The sequence below is a fragment of the Sus scrofa genome, chromosome 2, assembly GCF_000003025.6.
Source record: "Sus scrofa isolate TJ Tabasco breed Duroc chromosome 2, Sscrofa11.1, whole genome shotgun sequence".
In the NCBI taxonomy this organism is placed as follows: Eukaryota; Metazoa; Chordata; class Mammalia; order Artiodactyla; family Suidae; genus Sus; species Sus scrofa.
This window is the reverse complement of record NC_010444.4, coordinates 3,005,704-3,025,375: the sequence shown is the minus strand read 5'-3', so window position 1 is coordinate 3,025,375 and position 19,672 is coordinate 3,005,704. Positions and strand designations below refer to the sequence as shown.

General features: G+C 59.8%; 1 protein-coding gene across 1 annotated transcript in view; it reads right to left on the bottom strand.

Moving 5' to 3' along the window:
* SHANK2 (SH3 and multiple ankyrin repeat domains 2) overlaps positions 8,417-19,672 on the bottom strand; it is a 499,107-nt gene continuing 487,851 nt past the window's right edge. Inside the window, 1 exon segment of the mRNA XM_021082645.1 lies at positions 8,417-12,268. Coding sequence (XP_020938304.1) covers positions 11,698-12,268 — 571 coding nt within the window. The 3' untranslated portion in view covers positions 8,417-11,697.

Genomic DNA, 19,672 nt, shown 5'->3' with positions numbered 1-19,672 from the left:
GCAGACACAGACCGTAGATTCGTGGTTTCTGGGGGCTGAGGACAGTGGGAGGAATGCAGCCTGACCGCTAACGGGGTCAAGGTTTCGTCTGGGGCAGTGGGACTAGGTAGTGGTGATGGTTTGTACAGCATTGTGAAGGGACTTCATACTTTAAAAAAAAGACTTAGGGAGGACACTACCCAGACACTCTTGCGACAACATCTGCCGCTGACCCAGCCACTCTCCAGTCATCTTCTGTCTTTTCACGCAGCCCCGCCTAGTGAGGGGGAGGGGGAGGGGGAGGGGCAAGCTAAGTGAAGGGGGTTAAGAGGCCCAAAGTACTAGGTGTAAAATCAATTACAAGGATGTTATGTGCAGCACAGGGGATATAGCCAATATTTTATAGCAGCTTTTTATGGAGTATAATCCATAAAAATACTGAATCATTATGTTGTACACTTGGCGCGAGTATCATGTTGTAGGTTGACTAGACTGAAGAAGAATACTTAGTGAGGACACTCTCCCCAGTCACTCTTGTCACAGCATCTGTCACTTGCCCACTCTCCACTCCTCTTCTGTTTTTTCACGCAGCCCCATTTTCGTTCCTAGCAGGACCGTGCCAAGCTAAGTGCTCCCTTCCCTGGCCTTCCCTATAGGACTGTTGTGGCTGCTGGCATGTTGGCAGACACTCCTGGGGAAGCACTGGCTTCCCGGTTCAAGGGGGACAGATGCAGCTGTCACAGTCTCCTCTTCTTCCTGCCTTGGAAGAGTGTGATGTGTGGAGCAGCAGCAGCCTTTTGTTGCTGTGAGGCTGAGAAGTTTGAGGTAAGGGCTGAGAGAGTCTCAGCCTTGACATTGCTGACCAAAGCCAGGGACCACCTGCTACCAAACCAAACTTGGGTTTGTTTGCCCTGGAGCAGTAAAGCCATGCTACTGACCCCAGTTATGGGGAAGGAAATTGCAGGGTTTATTGCAGGCACCAAGCAAGGAGTCCAGGCAGCTGGTGCTTAAAAGGCTGGAACTCCGCGAAGGCTTTCAGGGAAAGGGTTTTAAAGACAGGGTGGGGGGAGGGGTTGGGGGTGTATGATCGGTGCACGGACATTCTTCTGATTGGGTGGTGGTGAGGTCACTGGGCGTGAGCATCATCAACCCTCTGGTTCCAACAGCCTAGGGTCTACCTGCTGGTGGGTAGCCTGCAGTTAACTTCTTCCACCTGGTGGGGTTTCAGTATCTGCAACACAGCTCCAAGGACATGGCTTCAAATATCATCTCTAGCCCTTGAGGAGGAACTTGGGCTTTGTTTAATGGTTAAATTACGATTATTTTGTCTGGTTGGATTGCTGTTCTTGGCTTCAACATTTCCTCACTTCTTTGATTACTTTCATTCTTTGACTAAAGTTTTTCTACAGACAAAAGGCAGGCAGAGGACAGGTGGTGGTGGGGTCCCATTCTGGGAAGGCTCCCTAGGATCCTGCTCTGTCACGCACCCATCTAGCGCCCTGTCATTTATGCACTCCTCCAACATTCCTACCTGAGAACTTCCTGTTCTGGGTGGGGGGTAATGAACAAGACAGAATCCCTGCCCTCCTGGAGCTTACATTTTTGTGTCATGTGGAAAAAATAACACACTCTTTGTTGAAGCCGCTTTCAAACAGGCTTTCTATTACTGGCAGCCAAACATGGTATCACCCGGCACAAGGATTACTTAAATTGATCTGCTTCCAGGGATAAGAGTAAAGGTGTCCCCAGCTGTGTGGAGCTGCCCTAGTTGTGTCGCTAACAACCCGCTGTGCATGAGTTTCTTGAGCCTGGACCCCAAACTCTTTCTCACAGGGCTTACTTATATCTGCCCCACCGGTCTGCACAGAACCTGCCCAGCTTGTGTCCCCGGGGGCTGAGGCATGTGTGGCAGTGATCCTGAGCCCACGCCTCAAGAGATCGGGATATAAGATGATGCTGCAAAGGAGAAAAGTGGAAATTACCTTTAAAGTCCAACTAAAAGAGGTTGTCAGAGAAATTACAGTGTACCTGCTCAGTGGGATACTGGGCCACCATCACTATGAAGAGGAGGGGACACTATGAAGGCTGGGGGTGGAGGAAGGTGAAATCGTGCATTATGGCTGGAAAGCAGGTAAGGGGTGTGAGGGAGGAAGGTGACGTCTGCCTAAGGCTAAAACTGTATGGCGGCAGGACAGCGGTAATTCTGTTTCTCCGTGTGCGTGCGCCGCCGTGGTTGCGAAGCCTTGAGACTCAAAACAACAAAGCTACTGGGACAATGACCTAATGTGCTCCCATAGAAAAGCGGGGCTTGTGCCTGGCTCCCTGGGCCCCACGACAGAGGCGCCTTCCCGGCCGACAGCTAGACGTGGACGTGGGGGCAGGTTGGGGCGCACAGGGGCCTCGCGTGGAAAGGGAAGCCGGGCGGCGCTCTTGGCCCCCGCAGCTCCCACGGCTTCTCACTCGCCACCCGCCTCCCTCCCCGGGAACACCTGCAACTCCGCCCCCTTCAAGCCGCAGTTCCCGGTGGGCGGGGTCGCCTAGTCCACCGCCCGCCTCCTGGCTCGTGGATTGGTCAGAAGCTGCCCTGCCTACTTCAGTTGGGCTAAAGGTGGAGCCCCCGCTCCTTTGCCAGTTGTGATTGGTCCCAATGGGGCACGTGGCCAGCAATGGGCTCACACAGGGCACGTGATCATCGGTTCCTTTGTCTTCATTGGCCCACGTGGGGCACGTGGCCTGTGGTCCCTTTGCCAGTCTTCATTGGCTCACAAGGGGCACGTGGCCAACGGGACCAGCATCCTCCGCGCCCTGCTCCAGAGCCTGCTCCCGGTGGGAGCGCACGGCCGCGAGGCCGGGGCCCGGTTCTGCTGGGTCCTCTGGGGCCCTGGGGCAGGCAGGCCCTGGGGCCCGTGGCCGCGCTGGTGCAGGCGTCCCGGCCTGGAGGCGCTTCCTTCGCCGGCTGTGCCCGGGGCGAGCAGGGACGGGGGCCGCAACCAAGATGGCGCGCGAGGCCCCTCGACGCCCGGCGGGTCCTTGTGACCTCTGTGAGCCCCGTTTTCCGTCACTTTTCCACCCAGAGCCTGGCAGGAAAGGCTGGCGGCCTCAGCCCCCGCGGGCGTTCTTGTGGTCCGCGGAGCGGCTCTCGGGAGCGGAGGGCAGAAGGGAAGCCGGGAATGGAGGTAAGTCATCCCAGACACCTGTTTCTGGGGGTATCTTTGCGCACCCAGCCTGGACGGCTCCGTCCTCCCAGCAACACCTCCCCGTGGTGCTGGCGCTTTCCGCTTACTGGAGCGGCCCAGCCCGGGGGAGGTGTCCATCCCTGGTGCGTTGCATCCAAATGGCAGGCCCGGCAGGCAAGGGAGAGGCCCCGAGGCTGTTGAGCCCAGGCATCTGCCCAGCGTAGCCAGCCTCGCTGCCGGTGAGGGATTTGAGAAATGCTCCTCTCCCCACCTAGTGGCCCACATCCTCCAGCTGGGCATGGCTCTGATTTTTGCTCTGTCAGCCTCTCCTGGGGCAGGACCGGAGAGGCCTATAGCTCTGGACAGAGAAGGTGCTGGGTTTCATGGGGGTGGCGGGAGGGGGTGGCGTGTTAGACCCAGAGGAGCAGATAAATGGCTGGGCCAAGGGGAGAATTCCCAGTAATTTTCCAGGCCAGGGGACAGGAACAGTCAGTACAGGGGCGGGCAGTTCTCTGGAGAAGTCCCTGGAGGCACTAGGGAGGTCTCTGTCCTTACCAGGTCTCTGAGGATCAGATGGAAGCTTCTGGAGCTGCAGTGGGACTGAGGCTCGAGGGCCAACCGGAGGCCTCTGGAAGGAGCAGCAGCTGCCTGTGCAGACATTGCCCGGGCCAGGGGAACAGCAGTGCCTGAGGTAGGCAGAGCTCCCGTCTTCACAGGGCTTGTCTTCCACCAGTGTGGGGGGATAGGGTGGGGGCGGTGGTGGCAGATGGTCGGTAAGCAAATTAGTAAGCCAGTCGGAGGTAGCACTAAGTGCCATGAACAGCGTTCCCGTCATGGCTCAGCAGTAACCAACCCGACTAGTATCCATGAGGACCCGGCTTCGATCCCTGGCCTCGCTCCGTGGGTTAAGGATCTAGCGTGGCTGTGGCTGGCAGGTGTAGCTCTGATTTGACCCCTAGTCGAGGAACTTCCATGTGCAGCACCTGCGGCCCTAAAAAGCCAAAAACAACAAAACCAAAACCATGAAAAAAGAAAATGGAGAGAGATGAGCGTGCGATTGGGGTGATTCTACCCTAAACTTGGTGGTCCAGGCCCTGCGAAGATCAGGGAAGAACGTTCTGGGTTCAGCGGGCCCAGAGGAGTCCCCGAGGTGGGAACATGGCTAAAGCAAAGGAGGAAGAGCGAGGAGAGGTCGGCGGGGGGGGGGGTCAGATGACTCAGGACGAGGTGGGCGTGGGGCCTGATGGCAGAGCTGGGGTCCACGCCGTCTCTGTGCTGCGGCCGGGGACACACTGTGGCCTGTACTTGGTGACGTGTCCAGGCTTCTCTCTTCGTGATCTCTCTCCTGCCGCCGTAAGAGCCGCCGTGCTCCCCGCTTCGTTCTCCTGGTTGCTCCCCGCTTTGTTCTCCTGGCTGCTGCCGGAAAAAGCTGGTCGTTGGTGCCTGTGTGGGAGGGGCAGAGCCGGGCTTTCCTGACGAGCCCGTGGGGTGCTAAAGGTTTCAGGCCATGCGGTTTGCCCTGGAGCCTTGATGTCTTCATCAGGGCCTTTGTAGTCACATTTATAAACTCCGGCTTGGAAAAGGAGGCTTTATTTTTAGCGTGCCCAGCTGGCAGGCTCCAGGGCCAGGGGAGGAGGCTGCTGCTCCATGCTTTGGCCTGATGGGAAGCTTTGAAGCCGTGTGGGCCTCTTAGGCTCATTGTCAGACTCTGTGCCTCCTCATCTTGCCCTCAGTCCGCCTTTGTCTCTGCCACAGAGGGGAGTCGGGAAGGGGGGTGGGCTGCCCCAGTTGGAACTGCAGAGGGAGGCTCCTGGTGTGGGTGAGATGCGAGGTGTCGGGTCAGGCGCTGTATCAGCCGGAACCTGCAGCTGTGTGTGAGCAACAGAAATGGGCTCAGGCTGGGCCGGGCCAGGAGGACTGCACTGGACGAACCGGGGCAGCTCCAGGCCTGGGGCGGACTCAGCCTGCAGGGTGGCTGTTCAGCCACGGACACTGGGGGAGGTGGTGCCTGGTTTCTCTGAGCCTCGGTCTCCTCCGCCAGTAAGAGAGATGATCAGCTTGGCACTACTTACCTGGGGCCGGGGGGCGGTGGGTTTGGGCGTTAAAGCTGATGGCACACGTCATGCATCTCGGAGCCGTGGCTCCTCTACAGACCTCACGTCTGCTGGTGAAAACCCGGAACCCTGGGGTCCAGGACCCCTGACTCTAGTCGAGGGAAGTGAGGTAACCAGGTTACCTCTGAAGTCAGTCTCCCCTTTTCACAACCCTGAGGGGCCTCAGTGGGGGCAGCCCCCTCCTCGCCCAGCTGCCTGGGCCCCTGCTGTGCGCAGATGACTTCGGAGGGAGCAGAGCGAGGTGTCCCTGTCATCAGTGGCGGGCCTGACGCCAGCAGCACTTCTCCGGTTCTCTGCTACCCGCAGACGTAGCTGCGGAAGCTCCCTGCACGTCCAGGCTCTGCCCTTCCCGTGGGCCTTGGCCAGACTGTGTCTCCTCACCGGGAGAACGGGGTTATTCGTTCCTGCCTCACAGCACCCCAGGTGCCTGGTGGGTGCCGGGCCAGCACGGAGCCTGCTGTGGGGAGGGTTACGGTTCTGCCCAGCCTGTGCTACCTCCCGGGACCCTCCCCGGAAGGGATGACTTCCGCCTCGTGCTGTGGTCACTCCCCTGGGGCAGCGAGGGCTGGGTCCTCCTGCTCTCTGGGTTCTGGGGTTTCAAGAGCCCAGCGCATTCCCCCTCCGTCTTTGCGTGGACTCAGGGTGGCTCGAGGCGCAGGAGCCTCAGGTGTGCAGGCCGCCAGCTGCAGGTGAGCCGTCACCATCTGTTCACCTGCTGATCCGGTCCCCATCTCACATGGGGCCCAGGCTTGGCTGCCCGGCGGCTGTGCTCAGGGCCCTGGCTCACTCCTGCGACTCTCGGACACACGTATTTCCAGCAGAGGCAGCAGCAGCAGCAGCAGCATGTGGACTGGGGCCCCCAAGGGCCCAGCCATCTCTCCACAGCCCCCCGCCCCGCCCCTGGTTCAGGTTCTCAGATATTGGCTCCATTTGTTGCTTGAAATGAAGAGTCTGGGTATCTGATTGGCTTTGGCCCCAAAGAGCAGCACTGCTGATGGCCCTGGAAGCAAGCAGGCACTGGCTCACTTAGCAGACCAGCCTAGGGTGTCTGCCCAGGGGCCCCCGGAAGGTGGGGCGGCTGCTGCTCCCACCTGGCCGAACTGCCCAGCAGACTTTCGCAGTGGCTGGGATTAATCCAGTCCCAGGCTGAGGGGCAGCTCCTAACACACTTCATACACCCCAGACCCATCTTCCAAGATGACAGGCTGCTGGGGGCGGGAGGGAGGGGACAGCGCGGAGATGACAGTTGGACTCATGTTCTTCTCACCTCGTCCTTCTTGCAAGAGCCACCCAGACTGTTGCTGCGCCTGCAGCTTGGAAAGGTGTTGGTAGTTCTGTGGTGATGAATGGCCCGGATTGCTAGAGGACAGGCAGGGTGGGGGTAGGTGATGGATCAGAACGGCTGACGTGGAGAAGCACTACCAGAAAGGACCACTGGGGGGCGACACAGCACTCGGGAAAAGAGGCCTCAGAGCCCCCGGCTTCTGGTCGGAATGTCATGCCTTTTCCTTGGAAATTCTCAAACTTGTTCTGTTTTAACTAAATGAAAATATGGGAGTGGGGTAGCAGAGAGGACTTTTAATGGAAAATTAATTGATAACACAATCTTATTTCAATTCTCTTTTTATTTTTTAACTTAAATGACTGTGTAAAGTCCACAGTCTTGCGATGAGAAAGGCTCCAGAATCAGGTCTAGGTCTTCTCAACATTTCATTTCTCGAGTCATTTTTTCACTTTTCGTTGTGCATTGATAGGGGCTTCTCAGATCAGAAACCAAGGCACTATAACTATTTTATCAGCTACATTAATACATTGAAGGTAGAGTTACCCTTTCGTTAAATATACAGCATTTGAATACAGTATGGTTTTATGCAGATCAGGTTCAAAACACCCAAGGCACACACTTTATTTTTTCTTTTTTTTCTTGTTTCTGTATTTATTTGAAGGCTCATATGAAAGTTTCAGAATTGCTATAAACAAAGAGTTCCAGAGTAGAAGCAGTGGACGGTGATTGTTGTAATTTTAAACATAAAAAACACGGTAAAGACTGTGAAAGGCAGAACCAGGTCACAGCAACAGCAAACGAGATCACGGACACAGCACGGGTTCGACACGGAAGGGCTCCGGTCTGCTGAAGTCTGAGAAACGAGTCTGGAAAGTCCCCGACTCCCCACAAAGCATGCAGCTGCTGGGCTGCCCCAGCCACTGGCATGTTGGCCTGCTTGGGAATGGACGTGTGCAAACCCCGCGGGACCGGCCGGTTCACTGGCTGCTGAAATGCCTCCGGGTACAAACAGGAGAAAGCCTTCCCCTGTCCGTGTCTTAGCGAGACAGACGGATGCATTTCTCTGGAGGCGGCGGCGCGGCGGCGGCGGCGGTCTGGAAGGAACCACAAGACAGGGAGGATGGGGGTGCTTAAGGTCTGGGAGGAACCACGGGCGGCGGCGGCGGGAGGCCCGAAGGGGGGCCCGGCCGCAGAAGAGGCGGGCGGGGCTGGTCCGGCCGAGCCACCGAGCGGCTGCCGCCCAGACGGAAGATGCGCCCGCACGGGGGGAGCCGCGGAGGAACGGAGGCCGGCGGCGAGGTCCATCGTTTAAGTTTCAGACACGCTTCCCGGCGGCAGCGGGAGGGAGGGCGGGCCCGCGCCGTCCTGGCTCCGTTCTTCTTCGCGGCCCGGGCCCAGCTCCCCGGCTCGGGGTCCGGCGCTGCGGGCCGACGGCGGCGGCGGGCGGGCGGGCGGGCGGGACGGCAGCCGCCGTGGCAGCGGGGAGCCTCTGCCCTGAGGAGGGGGCTGGGGGCTGGAGGCTGCCTCGTCCCCCTCTTCGGCGCCTCCGCTTCCATCCCGGGCGGGAGAGCCAGGCCTCGGCTCCCCTCGCCCCGCAGGGTCCGCCGGCGTCCGCGGTGAGGGTTCCCAGGGCTCTGATGTGGCACACGGTTCCATCTGCGCACGGGGGGGCCTTCGGTGGAAGCAGGGCAGGTCCGCTGTCGGCAAGGAGCACTTCGCCTCTTCCAGGGAGGACGGGGCCTGGTGGGTTTCACAGCGGTCCGGTGGCTGCGACGTTCGGCTAACCTACACTCGGTCGTAAGCTTGCAGCTCTGTCTCGTTCAGACAGTTTTCACTGTTTGCAATCAGAACCACAACCTTAGTGCAATCGTATATTTATTTTTTTAATAGTAATTTTGGTTGCCATACAAGAGATTTAAGGATTGGGAGAAAGTGCAATTACAGGAGCTCGTTTTGTTTGTTTGTTTGTTTTTAATAAGGTCTGAAAAGAATAAAAGCACAAAAGTAACAGAAACATAGATAATGTGAACAATGTTACACAAACTATAGTGTGAAGACATATTAGTTTCTAAAAAAAAACAGAAAATTTGTTCATGGGAAAAAAATCAGTATTTGTGGCCCACACACACAAAAGGTCATTGCCAGATCACCCTGGGTAATGCCTGCTTGTTCAGTAACTCAGAAAAAAATCACCGTTTTATTAACTAAAGTACCACAGACAATTCACTTTGTGAAGTTCAGCAAATCAACAGTCACACGGAGGCATTTTTATATTGTATGAATTAACCTAAAATGCGCCCCGACGCCCTGGAGAAGGTGTCTTGGCAGGTGTTCGTAGTTGACAGCTGGAGCAGTTTCCGTCTTGTATACACAATGTTACAGAAAGTAGGCCTGTAAATGCAGTTTATTTAAACTACAGCATATGACAAAAGTTGATCTTCTTAAAACCTGGAAGAGTATTAACAGAATCTTGATGTGAGCAGTTGAACATGGGTTTCAGGGGTGAAGAGGGGTGTGGAGTAGGTGGGGCCTGGTCCTGACCTGTCCCAAGGGGCTGGGGGGAGGGGCAGTGGGCGGCAATTTCAAAGAGGAACTATTGCTTTCTGTGGCAAATCCGTCGACTAGAGCTAGAGCCTGAGGCGTCTTGGCAACGTGTTTATGCTCGTGTCAGTGCAGGTTCTGGGAGGTCCTGTGACTTCTGTAGTAAGACAGAAAATAAACGGTGCCACCAGCTCTCTCGCCTGGGTCAGGTGCACAGGACTCGAAGTCTCTACTTAAGAAAGGGAAGAAGGGCCAGCTCTCGCCTTCTGACTACCAGAGTTCAGGGACCCTGACGCCCCTAAGTGGCCGTTGGTTCCAGGCTCCCCACGCTTCCTTTCCTCTCGTTCTGTCTAGCCTTGTGCCTGGCCCCTGGCAGAGGGGGAACCCTAACAGTAGGCAGGGGAGAAAAAAACCGCGGCCAAGTGGAGGACTCACTGGATTTGGCAAAAATCACCAAATGGAAGACAAATAGTGGCCACACGACCAGTTTTACCTTTTTGGAAATACTGGGCTGCTCAGCAGGCTGCCTGCAGTATCCTGGCTAGAAATTCCTCTAGGGTGATGCCTGTTCAGCTCGTGATGGAAAAATTGAAAGTACGTAAGGAAGTAAAGTGCCTTAGTATTCAACTGATTTCAAGTTGGAACGGACGGTTCAAATAGAAAGATTGACCTGTGGAAGGTTTTGGAACACAGGGTCCAAAACGCCGTTTCCAGTTGAGGGGCTGGAAAAGCGATGTGGCGTGCGCGTGTGTGTTTGGAGAAACTGCTGCATTGTGAGTTACAACCACTTTTGAAGAAATAATTGTCCTTCGATGACGAAGTTCTAGCAAAGATAGAAAATGTAACACAGCTCTGCTGGTTCCGATGCATCCAAATAAGTTTGATTTAAAAAGGTCATACTTTCATAATTATTCCACAGAAATAGTATCATTAAATCACAAAAGTTTTTTTTTTTTCTTTAACTTTCTAGCACTGAAGTGGCACAAAGGCTGCCTAGTAGACCAGCCACTTTTTTTTTCTTAAAATATTGTGCTTATAAACTATCTGTACAACTATTTAAACTTGCAGTAAAGAAAGATTTTCAATTGCTAAATTTTATGCGTTCATTCTAGAGCTGTTCCAGACCTAGTCAGACACTTGATTGTGAGCATAAAGAAAAGGAAAAAAAAAATCACGTTTTTATAATTAGAGATGGGCTAGGCTAGTTCTGAAATCATAATAAAAGCCAAAAACCTGACGTTCGTTGTCTCTTCCACACGCCTGTGCCTGCCTGGCTGGCTGTTCTGCACGCAGTCGTCCACCTCCCTGGGGAACTAGAGGTATTGTTACAGGGGAGGGGGCTCCGGGGGAGAGAGCGGGGCAGGCCCAAGGGAGCCTCGCCGCCGCTGCCGCCGGAGAGGCGAGCCTGGCAGTCCCGGGTCCCCCTGCCCTTTCCTGTCGTGGTTCATCTGTGTCACACCCTGGCCCCGCAGCCCGCCTCCTGTGCTTGACCCTGGGACCTGTCTACCTGCACCCACCGGGTTCCCCGCAAGCCCTGTGCTGTTAAGACAAGCTGGTGGGATTCCTGACACTCAGAGGGGGAGGGAAGAAGCCCTCGGTCCCCGCTCCCCTGGCCTCCGAGGACAAAAGGGCTTTCTTGGCACAGCTGCTTCCCCTTGGCTGGGCTCAGAGCTGAGGCCCCCCGCTCCCCCAGCTCCCACCAGAGAGAGGGGTCCTGTCCCACCTGGTGGCACATGCCCACCTCGTGTCTCGTCCTGCATGCCAAAGTGGGTGCCTGCCTGCTCTGATGGTCGCAGAATTTAACACACGTTGTGCGAGGAAATTCCGCACGGCAGAGAACCCCTCCTCTCCGTCCTGGACGGAGGCTCCCGGCAGATGGCCGCTCTGCCCCTTGAGCGCCGGGCCAGCTCTCCCTCCCCTGGGAAGCGTGACTTTGTGCTTCGACTCACTCCATGTGGCATCTGTGCGGCCACTTTGGAGTTATGCTAATAGATTTGCAGAAAGAAAGAAAGCCAAGCCAAGCTGGGCACGATCCCATTCAGGACACCCCCCAACTGCCAAGAACCTCGTGGCCAGGGGACCGTGGGAGGCCGAGGGGCGGAAGGTCCGAGGAAGAAAGTCTGTCTGCCTTTCCGAAGGGGCGCCGCGTACACACGCACACACGTCTGCAGGCATCTAGCCACGAGCCAAGTACGGGAAAGAGAGCCCGCGAGCGCTGCGTGCCCTCGAGAGGCCCGGGTGCGAGGGCTGCCGGCCCACAGAGGGGCCGAGGGAGGTGTGGAGGGCGCAGTGGTGTCTGCCGGCGGGGTGAGGGCCCCTCGCTGCAGCCACGGGGACCTCGGGGAGGCCGGCCGCGCGGCTCCTTCCCGATCCAACAGTCCCCCCCCGACCCCCCCCCCCGACAGCAACAGCCCCGGCGGCCCCCCTGCCCCCCCAGGAGCTGGGGGCCAGGGCCTTGGCGCAGCCACGCCAGGGACACACCGCGTTCCTCTGGGACCGGAGACAAGCCCGCGGGCTGGGGTTGGTGCGCGCCCTCCGGGCCTTTCAGCGTAAGCCCATCTCTATTTATAACAAGAAGTCTGGGACGCGAGGGCAGCCACCCTTATCTGTCCAGCAGCTGCTTCAGAGCCCTCTCTATGTTCATCCTGTGCCCGACCCGCGTCACTCCCAGGTCTATGAGGTCTTCCTTCTGGAGGTTGGGCAGGTGGCTGCCGTCGATCTCGTTGTCCATGAAGGCCTCTTTATGCTCACCCAGGTTGAGGCTTTCCAGCCAGTCCGCCACGTCTGGCTTGGTCCACAGGTGGACGGGCTTAGCTGTGAAAGGCTTATTGGAGATTGGCTGTTGCAGTATCGAGGGGGACGGCGACCTGCTGCGTCCCGCTGGGTTCAAGCCAAACAGGTCCCCGGCGGGGGGCTGGCTGGGGAGGCCGAAGACGTCCGAGAGCGCGGGAGAGGGCGAGGCAGCGGCCGCGGACAGAGGGGCGGGCAGCATCTCTTTGCTCAGCTCTGTTGGCGAGACCACAGGGCTGGGGGCGCGTCTCGTTCCTGAGGTCCTGCTCTCATAGTCTGGGGGCCGGCTCTGCAGGGTGATGGGCTGGGAGGTCCCAGGGCGGACGGTGAAGGTGACGGTCGTGCTCCGCGAACCTGAGACGCTGCTCATGACCTCTGGGCCTCTGCAACGGCAGCAACAGAGAAAAGCATCACAAGCCTGGCCACCGAGCAGACGGGCGCGGGGAGGGGGGGGACACCTGGACCACGCCGGGGCCTGAGGGCAGGTGCACCGGCAGTGGGCGGAGAGGGGCCAGGGAGACCCGGGGGCAGGCCGGAGGCACCTCATCTCCCGCTCCTCCTGCTGTCGCTGTCGCCAGAACCACTTGAGGAAGTGACCGCTCTGCCCCCGCTTCAGCCAGCAGAGGGAAGGAGCCCCGAGGAGAGACCCTCCCTTGGCCTGCCCCCCGCCGCCCCCACCCAGACTTTCCATGGTCCGCCTGGCAGGGGCAGGGGCAGGGGAGGGCGCCTCGCAGCCGGCCCTGCTGGAGCAGGTGGAGGCCCCGCCCCTGGGGGTGCTGGCGGGCGGCTGCAGTGTCTGCGAGCGTGGGGCGGGGCCGGTCTGCGCCTGGACCGTCCCTTTGCGCTGTTTATCTCCCTTGGTCCACGTTTGGGTAGAGCGCCAGTCGGCTGCCAAGGTGCCGCTGAGCCTTGGGGTCTCCTCCACCTGGTGGCGGTCACTGCTGCCTCAAGGGCCAGCCTCCCCCTGGGGAGCAGCAGCAGAGCCAAAGGGGGACGGTGCCGGGCCCCAGCTTCGATCTTGTCCCGAAGCACTTCCGGGGCAGGGGATGCCCTCAGCTGAGACCCCCACCCACCCACTGTCACTCCCATGCCATTTCCTGGAGGGCCGGGGGCTCAGGGCGGGCCTGGTTACAGGGAGGAGACCCCGTGAAGCACCTCACCGGGGGCCTTGGTTACTGCTTGTACTGGGTGTATCCCAGGTGAAGGCAGGCAGCCTCAGGCGAGACTTGTCCACCTGCCAGGCTCACTACTCAAAGGCGAGAAACGGAGCAACCCCCCCGGCCCCCAGGACCTGGACCAGGTTCTGGAGGGAGGCGGGTTGGGGACACAGCAAGGCCTTGAGGAACCCGCACATTTCAGTGCTCAAGCAGGACCAAAAGATGCGCTCTGGTTCCAACTCAGGACGGCCTGTCTCCCCTCTGGCCTGGCCCACAGCTGTCCACACATCTGTTTGGGGCAGGCTCACGTGAACCACTCAGACACCACAGTCCGGCCAAGATGGCTGAAGGAAAGTCATGAGTCGGTGTGAAGCAGGTCCGCCCAGAGGGGCTTGGGGTGTTCCTTAGGGCCTCCAGGGAACAGAGGGGTTTTCTGGACGTGGGTCAGCACAGCACCAGAACACATGGCTCAGGCGAGTCACGGCCTTCCTTGAAGGCGGCTCTGCGGGTGCTGTGCCCGTGACCCTGGCGGTCGACCCGCTGTGGCAACGCAGCTGGGAAGTGACCTGACCGTGTCGTCGTGGGTCTTTGTAAGGCAGAGGCTAGTTACGCTCCCAGCGTGAGAGCAACGGCTTTAAACCCAGGCAGCGCACAGTGGGGGCCCCTCTGAGCCCCGGAGAGGAACTCCCCGAGCCCTTGCCACGGGGCTAGCTGGGTTTTTGAACAGGCGGGCCCTGCAGGCAGCCGTGGGCGTAGCGAGAAGCAGCCCCGCGTTGGCGGCAGCAGGCAGGGCGGAGGAGGGACAGTGCAGCACACCAGAGAGAAGAGACTTCCGCAGGCCACTTACTTCCGTTCAGCACGACCCTCTTCTGTTAACACCCGCCATGGGAGCAAATGAAAATGACAGAATGGCCTGGGTTGAGACAACACTGCAAAATGAATTACAATTAGCAAAAGAAGCTTCCTTCCGTGGGTGAAATGAAAGCAGAGTGGCACAGAACCTAGCCATGCTGGTGCCTTCCTGGCCTCGGAGGCAGGTAGGGTGGGCAGGCCACAGAACCGCCCAGAACAGGGTCCAAAGGGGCCTTGCTCTGGCAGGTGGGACAGTCACAACTCTGCCCTCTTTGGCTTGGGACAGTGTGAGCCTAAGGACGGTGCCCAGGAAGAAAGAGAACACGGCGGCATGGGAGTGAGCTGAGCCTCTGCCCGAGGTCCCTCCGACCCAGCTCGTTGCTGACACTGCAGTGTGGGTTTCTGAGCCGCCCTTTGTCCCGGCAGCTTGGGAAGGATAAATGGCTGTTCCTGGCGGGGGGAAGGCCTCCCGCCGACGCGGGCCTGGCTTGAGTCCGCGCCAGGAGATGAGAGCCGGCGGCCGGGAAACAGGGCGTCAGACCCGGCCACAGTCCCGCTGGATGCCGCTGTGGGCAAGGGTGACCGGAGCATCTGGGGAGCAGAGCAGAGGCCTGCCGGGGCCGGCCCATGCTGCGCTCCTTCCGGGGGCTTGGCTCCGTCTCCCTTAAGCCCTCCGATGTGATTCCCTGGATCTCCAGGCTGCGGAGATCGTCATGTTGCTAGGCAACCACTAGGTCCCGGGCGGAACCCACAGGAATCGGCTGCCCTGATTTAGAACAGACACAGACACACGCTCACGCCCTCTCCTGGAATAGTACTCGCTCTCCTGCCTTTTACATCAAATCCATATGGAAACATGAGAAGTGAAACAAAAGTTGGGACTTGACGCACTCAGAGATGCGTTGGTATTTTATCAGTCGGCGCAGGTTACCGGGCGGAGGAAGTGAGTGTTCAAGTCGCTCCTTCATGGTGTTTACAGATTCACTTTGGCCCTTGAACCACAGCTGGCCGCGGGCCAGAGGCTGTCCAGTGTCGCCGCCGCGAGGCATGGTCGGCTGCCCCTCCCGAGCCGGGGGTGGGCTCTGAACCCGCAGCGCAGGCCCCTCCAGGGTGCCTGCCCCTCTGTGCTTCGTCCCTGGAGGGCTTTGGTGACGCGCCCTGCTCTTGCAGAACTGCTCGGAGGAAGTTTTGTCTTTAGAGCGGCTCAAAGACGGGCATGAGAGAGAGGGGGAGGCGCCACAGTGTGCACAGATCGGCCCCGGCCCGAGCGCGCCGGCCCGGAGTGTCCCCTGCCTGGCCGGGCCCACGCTGGGTGCTGGGTCCGTGACGGCTGAAGGCCAGTGATGGCCGTGAGGGAGCTCGTTTCCCAGATGGGAAGTGACGTGACGGGGCCAGGCCGACCGGCCAGAACTGGGAGGGCAGGGGCCGCCGGGGGTTCCACGGCCCCCGGCAGGAACCCAGGCTTTCTGCTGGGATGCTCACCCCTAAGCGGGCCGAGAAGCCGGGGCGCAAGGGCCAGTGGGGAGGGAGGCCGTGGGGCCGGACCTGAGGGATGAAGTGCTGCAGGCAGCCCAGAGCCCCCCCAGTGCCATCGGCGGGGAGATTCCCCCCCCCCCACCGCCGCATTCACCTCGTTACAGGCCATTTCCGACACTGACATGATCTCACCTTGTCTCTTGCGGCTGTGACGTGATAAAGCTCTGCAACGGCGCCGAGGCCGCAAACACGCCACGAGCGGCTTCTCTTATCAAGTCATTTTGAAGTCTGTGCCCTGGGACCAGCCGGGCAGAGATAATTTTTTAACAACCCCAAATGATTTATTTTAAAACCAAGAAGTTCTCAGGGTAATACTGCTGAGAGCTGGTGCTGCGCTCAGCAGGTGCAGCACCTGTGGGGGCAGCTGGGGGCCCGAGGGTGGCTCCTGAGAACTGGCCACGCCCCGCCTCGGGGAGCCTGGAGCTCTGGTGGTGCCTCCGAGAGGTGCAGGCTGGTCCCAGAGTCCTCTGCTCCTCTGAGACGGGTGAGGGGGTTTGGAGGGAAACAGGGCAGGGGGTCCTGGGGGAGGGCACCGGTGGGGCCCCAGTCGTCCAGTCACTGCTTTGATTCTCCCAACAGCGAGGGTGAAAGCCAAACCCAAACTCCGCTGCCACTTCAGTGAATGTGGACCAAGAGCAGATCTCTCTTGATTTAAAAACCATCCTCGGGTATCTTAGGTCAGGCTCCTCTGTTTCGGGTCAAGGTGCACGTGTCAGTCCGGCCGCTGTTCCCGGCTCCCTGGGGCACCCTTCCTCCTCCTGTCTCCAGAGCGGAGGCTCCCTGGGCCCTGGGGCAGCCTGCTCCTGGGCCTCCCTTTGTCACCCTGACCCGCCGGAGCACAGAGCTGCTGGGTCAGTCTTGTGACACCGGAGTCAGGTCCTGCCAAACCTCTGCTTAAGCCCCTGATGGCTGCCACCACTCAGGGCAACCTGCCCTCCTTGTCCGGCGGTTTCTTGGGCATGGAGGACCGGGCTGCTTTGCTCTGGGGTTTCTGCATGGCTGGCTCCTTCTTGTATTTCTGGTCATTCAAATGTCACTTCCTTAAGTAGGGTCCCCTCTTTCCCGCCCAGTCACCGAGCTGTTGGCACGCCGTCATCCCTCGGCAGTGCGGGCCCTTGCGTCTGTGTGTTTATCGTTTCTTATCCACTCCCCCACGAGCTACTGCAGCTTCACAGGAGGCGAGACGTCGCGTGTTTTCTTGTTCAGGGATAAACCCCGGGGCCCAGCACGGTGCCTAGCACCCAGGGAATCAGATTGGACCAGTGACCTGCTGCCCAGCTTCTGAGGGCCCGGGCCTCCTGCCTGGTGTGTGGCCCGCCTGTGGCCGGCCGGCCGCCCTCAGGCCTGCCACCGGCTCTGACAAGGAGCCCCTCGGGGCCTCCTCGCCTCGGACCGCGAGAGGCCCCCGGGGCCGGGCGGAGGGTCCCTTCCCAGCTCTGGCCCGGGCAGCCTGCATGGGCCCTGTGGCTTTCGGGGAAACACACGCTCTGACGAGGGCATCGCTGCTCATGCCCGCACCGCCGATGCTGAAAAGCCTGTGAAACTGGCTAGGTCACCAAGGGGCTCGGGACAGCCAGCCACGTGGAGAGGGGCGGGACCTCTCGTGGTCCCTGATGCTCCTGCACCGGTTGCAACAGCAGAGCTGCAGCGCACACTGTCCCCACGGTCACCCTCCTGAGCTTCACCGGGAAGGAGGCCGAGGCCTGCAGCGCACTCAGCTTAGGGTGCTGCCCAGCAGGAGAGCCCACCGCCTCGCTGCAGGGGCTCACACGCGCCCCCCCCCGCCGGCTTCCCTTGAGGATCTCTTTAAAGATGAGACGCTTCCCGGGAAGATGAGGCCCGGCCAGAGGAGCACGTGCGAGCACTGCCTGACGGCCTGGCCTCAGGGTGTTTGTGGATCAGGCCCGAGGAGCTGCGTCTCACAGTCCCTACTGAAGGGACTGACGCGACCCCTTCTCGTCGCCAGCCTTCTGTAATCAAGGTGAAGCCAGAGGCCTGTCGTCCCGATTTCGGGGCACACACACTCGTAGCGGAAGCTCACTCACGGCTCAGGTCCCGTGAGCAAGGATCGAGTGGCTCAGTTTTCTCTTCTCCCCCAATCCCGCCCTGGCTTCGAGCACCTCTGAGTTGTGGTGAAGACCCCGAGGCTGACGGTAACTTCCAGAGCTGCAGGCGCGCCTGTGCTTCCTGCCTTCTCAGTGAACCAGCCGCTGCCCCTGTCTGTGGAACTGAGGTTTCCGCACTGCTGCTTGTCTGTCGCTTCACAGAGCTCAGCGGGTTCTCCGTTTTCTCCGGGAAAACTCAGTTCCTGTCCCTCACTCGGAGGCCCCTTCCTCCCGTTTCGTGCCTCATTTTGCCCAGAGCCATTCACAGCTCCGAGTTTGGAGATGCATTTAAAAGCAGCACTGAGACACCCATGCGGGTGCGCCCTGGTGGAGAGGACAGCCTGGGACTTGTCTGATGCCTGAATGGCCAAACATCCGGGCCTCTCAGTGAAGGTGCCACCCTGGCAAGGGGAGGCCTGTCCCGGGGCCGCGGCCGGGGGATCGCGTGAGGGAAGAGAAGTGGAGCTGGCGCCCAGGGCTCGGTACCCCGCTTACCCCGGTCAGCGTGCTCGTGGCTGAAGCGCACGTCCACTTTGCCTTTGACGGGTGAGGTCAGAAAGGTCAGAGGCGGCAGCCGAGTGCCCAGCTTAGTGCCTTAAGTCAGCGCTGCCCTTCCTCCTTGTCCTTGGCCCTTAGGGCTGACCTCTTCTTGGTCCAACTCAGTGTGACCCTTGGCAGTGAGAACAGCGGCCCCCCACCCCGGCCTTGGTGGGCTAAGCCCTGCCGAGCTGATGTTCAGTCAGGCAGCTGCCCTTCCTTGCAGGGGGAGGAGCCGACCCGCAAGGCTGCTCTTGGGCCGCTTATCTGCTTCTGTGCCTTCCAGCTGAGCCCAGGGCCCAGCACTCCAGCTCTCTGACCACGGGAACGGGCTCAGGCCCCGCCCCTGGCGCCCGAGGCGAGTGTGCAGTCGACGTCAGCTGACGTTCGTACTGTGCCTGGCCTGGGTTGAAGATAACTGAATGGACAGGAGGTGCCCGTCCTGGGCACTGAGCACGGGCCGGTCAGAGGCCCAACAGGATTCTGCTCCGAGGCCCCTCCCACCCAGGGAAATGCAGGGCAGGAAACCCTAGGGACCCCTGCAGCTTGGAGACCCTTCTCCCGTGAGCCCAGGGGAGCTGGCTAACAATCCAGATGCTGTTCAGAGAGGCCCCTGGACTCCTGGGCGGGAGGGCCCCGGGGAGCATGGCGCCATGCAGGCTGCCCTGAGTTCACGCCCCTCTGCCTCCCAGATAGCAGATGGTGGTGACGATGGGACGTGCCAGTCAGAAAGCCTCGGCCTGGCCCGGGCTCTGTCTCCTGCTGCTGTGCCCGTGGATGGGCCGTTCCGCCTCTCTGAGTCTCCATTTCTCCTTCTGGAAAGTGGGTGTAATTAATGCCTGCTCCCCAGCAGCCACTGGAAAGAGGAATCGCCCACGTCCAGTGGTTTTGTAAAGTGTGAAGCTCTGAGATGAAGCATCGCGATTGTGCTTCCCATGACCCAGCAGCTGGAGACCTGTGCTGCCAGGTAATGAGAAGGGCAAAGCGAGCTCTCTGCAAGGGGCCCTGAGGCCTGCGCGCGCTGGTCCCCCAGAAATGGGGAGTCTGTGAGGCACTGCTCCTCAGCCGCAGTGCTTCCGAGCGGCACGGGCAATGGGGGCCGCCCATAAAAGATCGCGGCATCAGCACGCTTCTTTCTCCCGGGCCTGGCCCGTCCGTGTTCCCCTGCGGGGCCGTGGGCCGTCCACGCCGAAGGGAAACCGGGAGAACGGTGGCTCTCAGCACGCATCCCCGTGTGATTCTGCCCAGGAGCGGACTTGACCGCGACTTGACCGCCTGCCCAGCAGGACTGTGAAGAAAGACTTCAACGGCTGACATGAGGAAAGCTGAACGCCGAACGCTGTCGCCTGGGGCCCCGGGAAAGGGTGTGTCTCGGGCGAAGAACCCTGGCCCGTGAGTGGTGGCCAGAGGCCCGGGCTCTGGTGGGAACCGCAGCAGCAGCAGCAGGCAGACGGCCGGGTCTGTTAGAGCGCGCCCCGCCTGGACCGCCCTTGGGGTGGCTAGGACGCCCCGGTTCCTAGGCAGCAGCTTACACTGCCTGACCCCGGGAGCGGCCCACGCGGGGTGCATTTTGCTCTGAGCTCAAGGTGGATCCACAGCC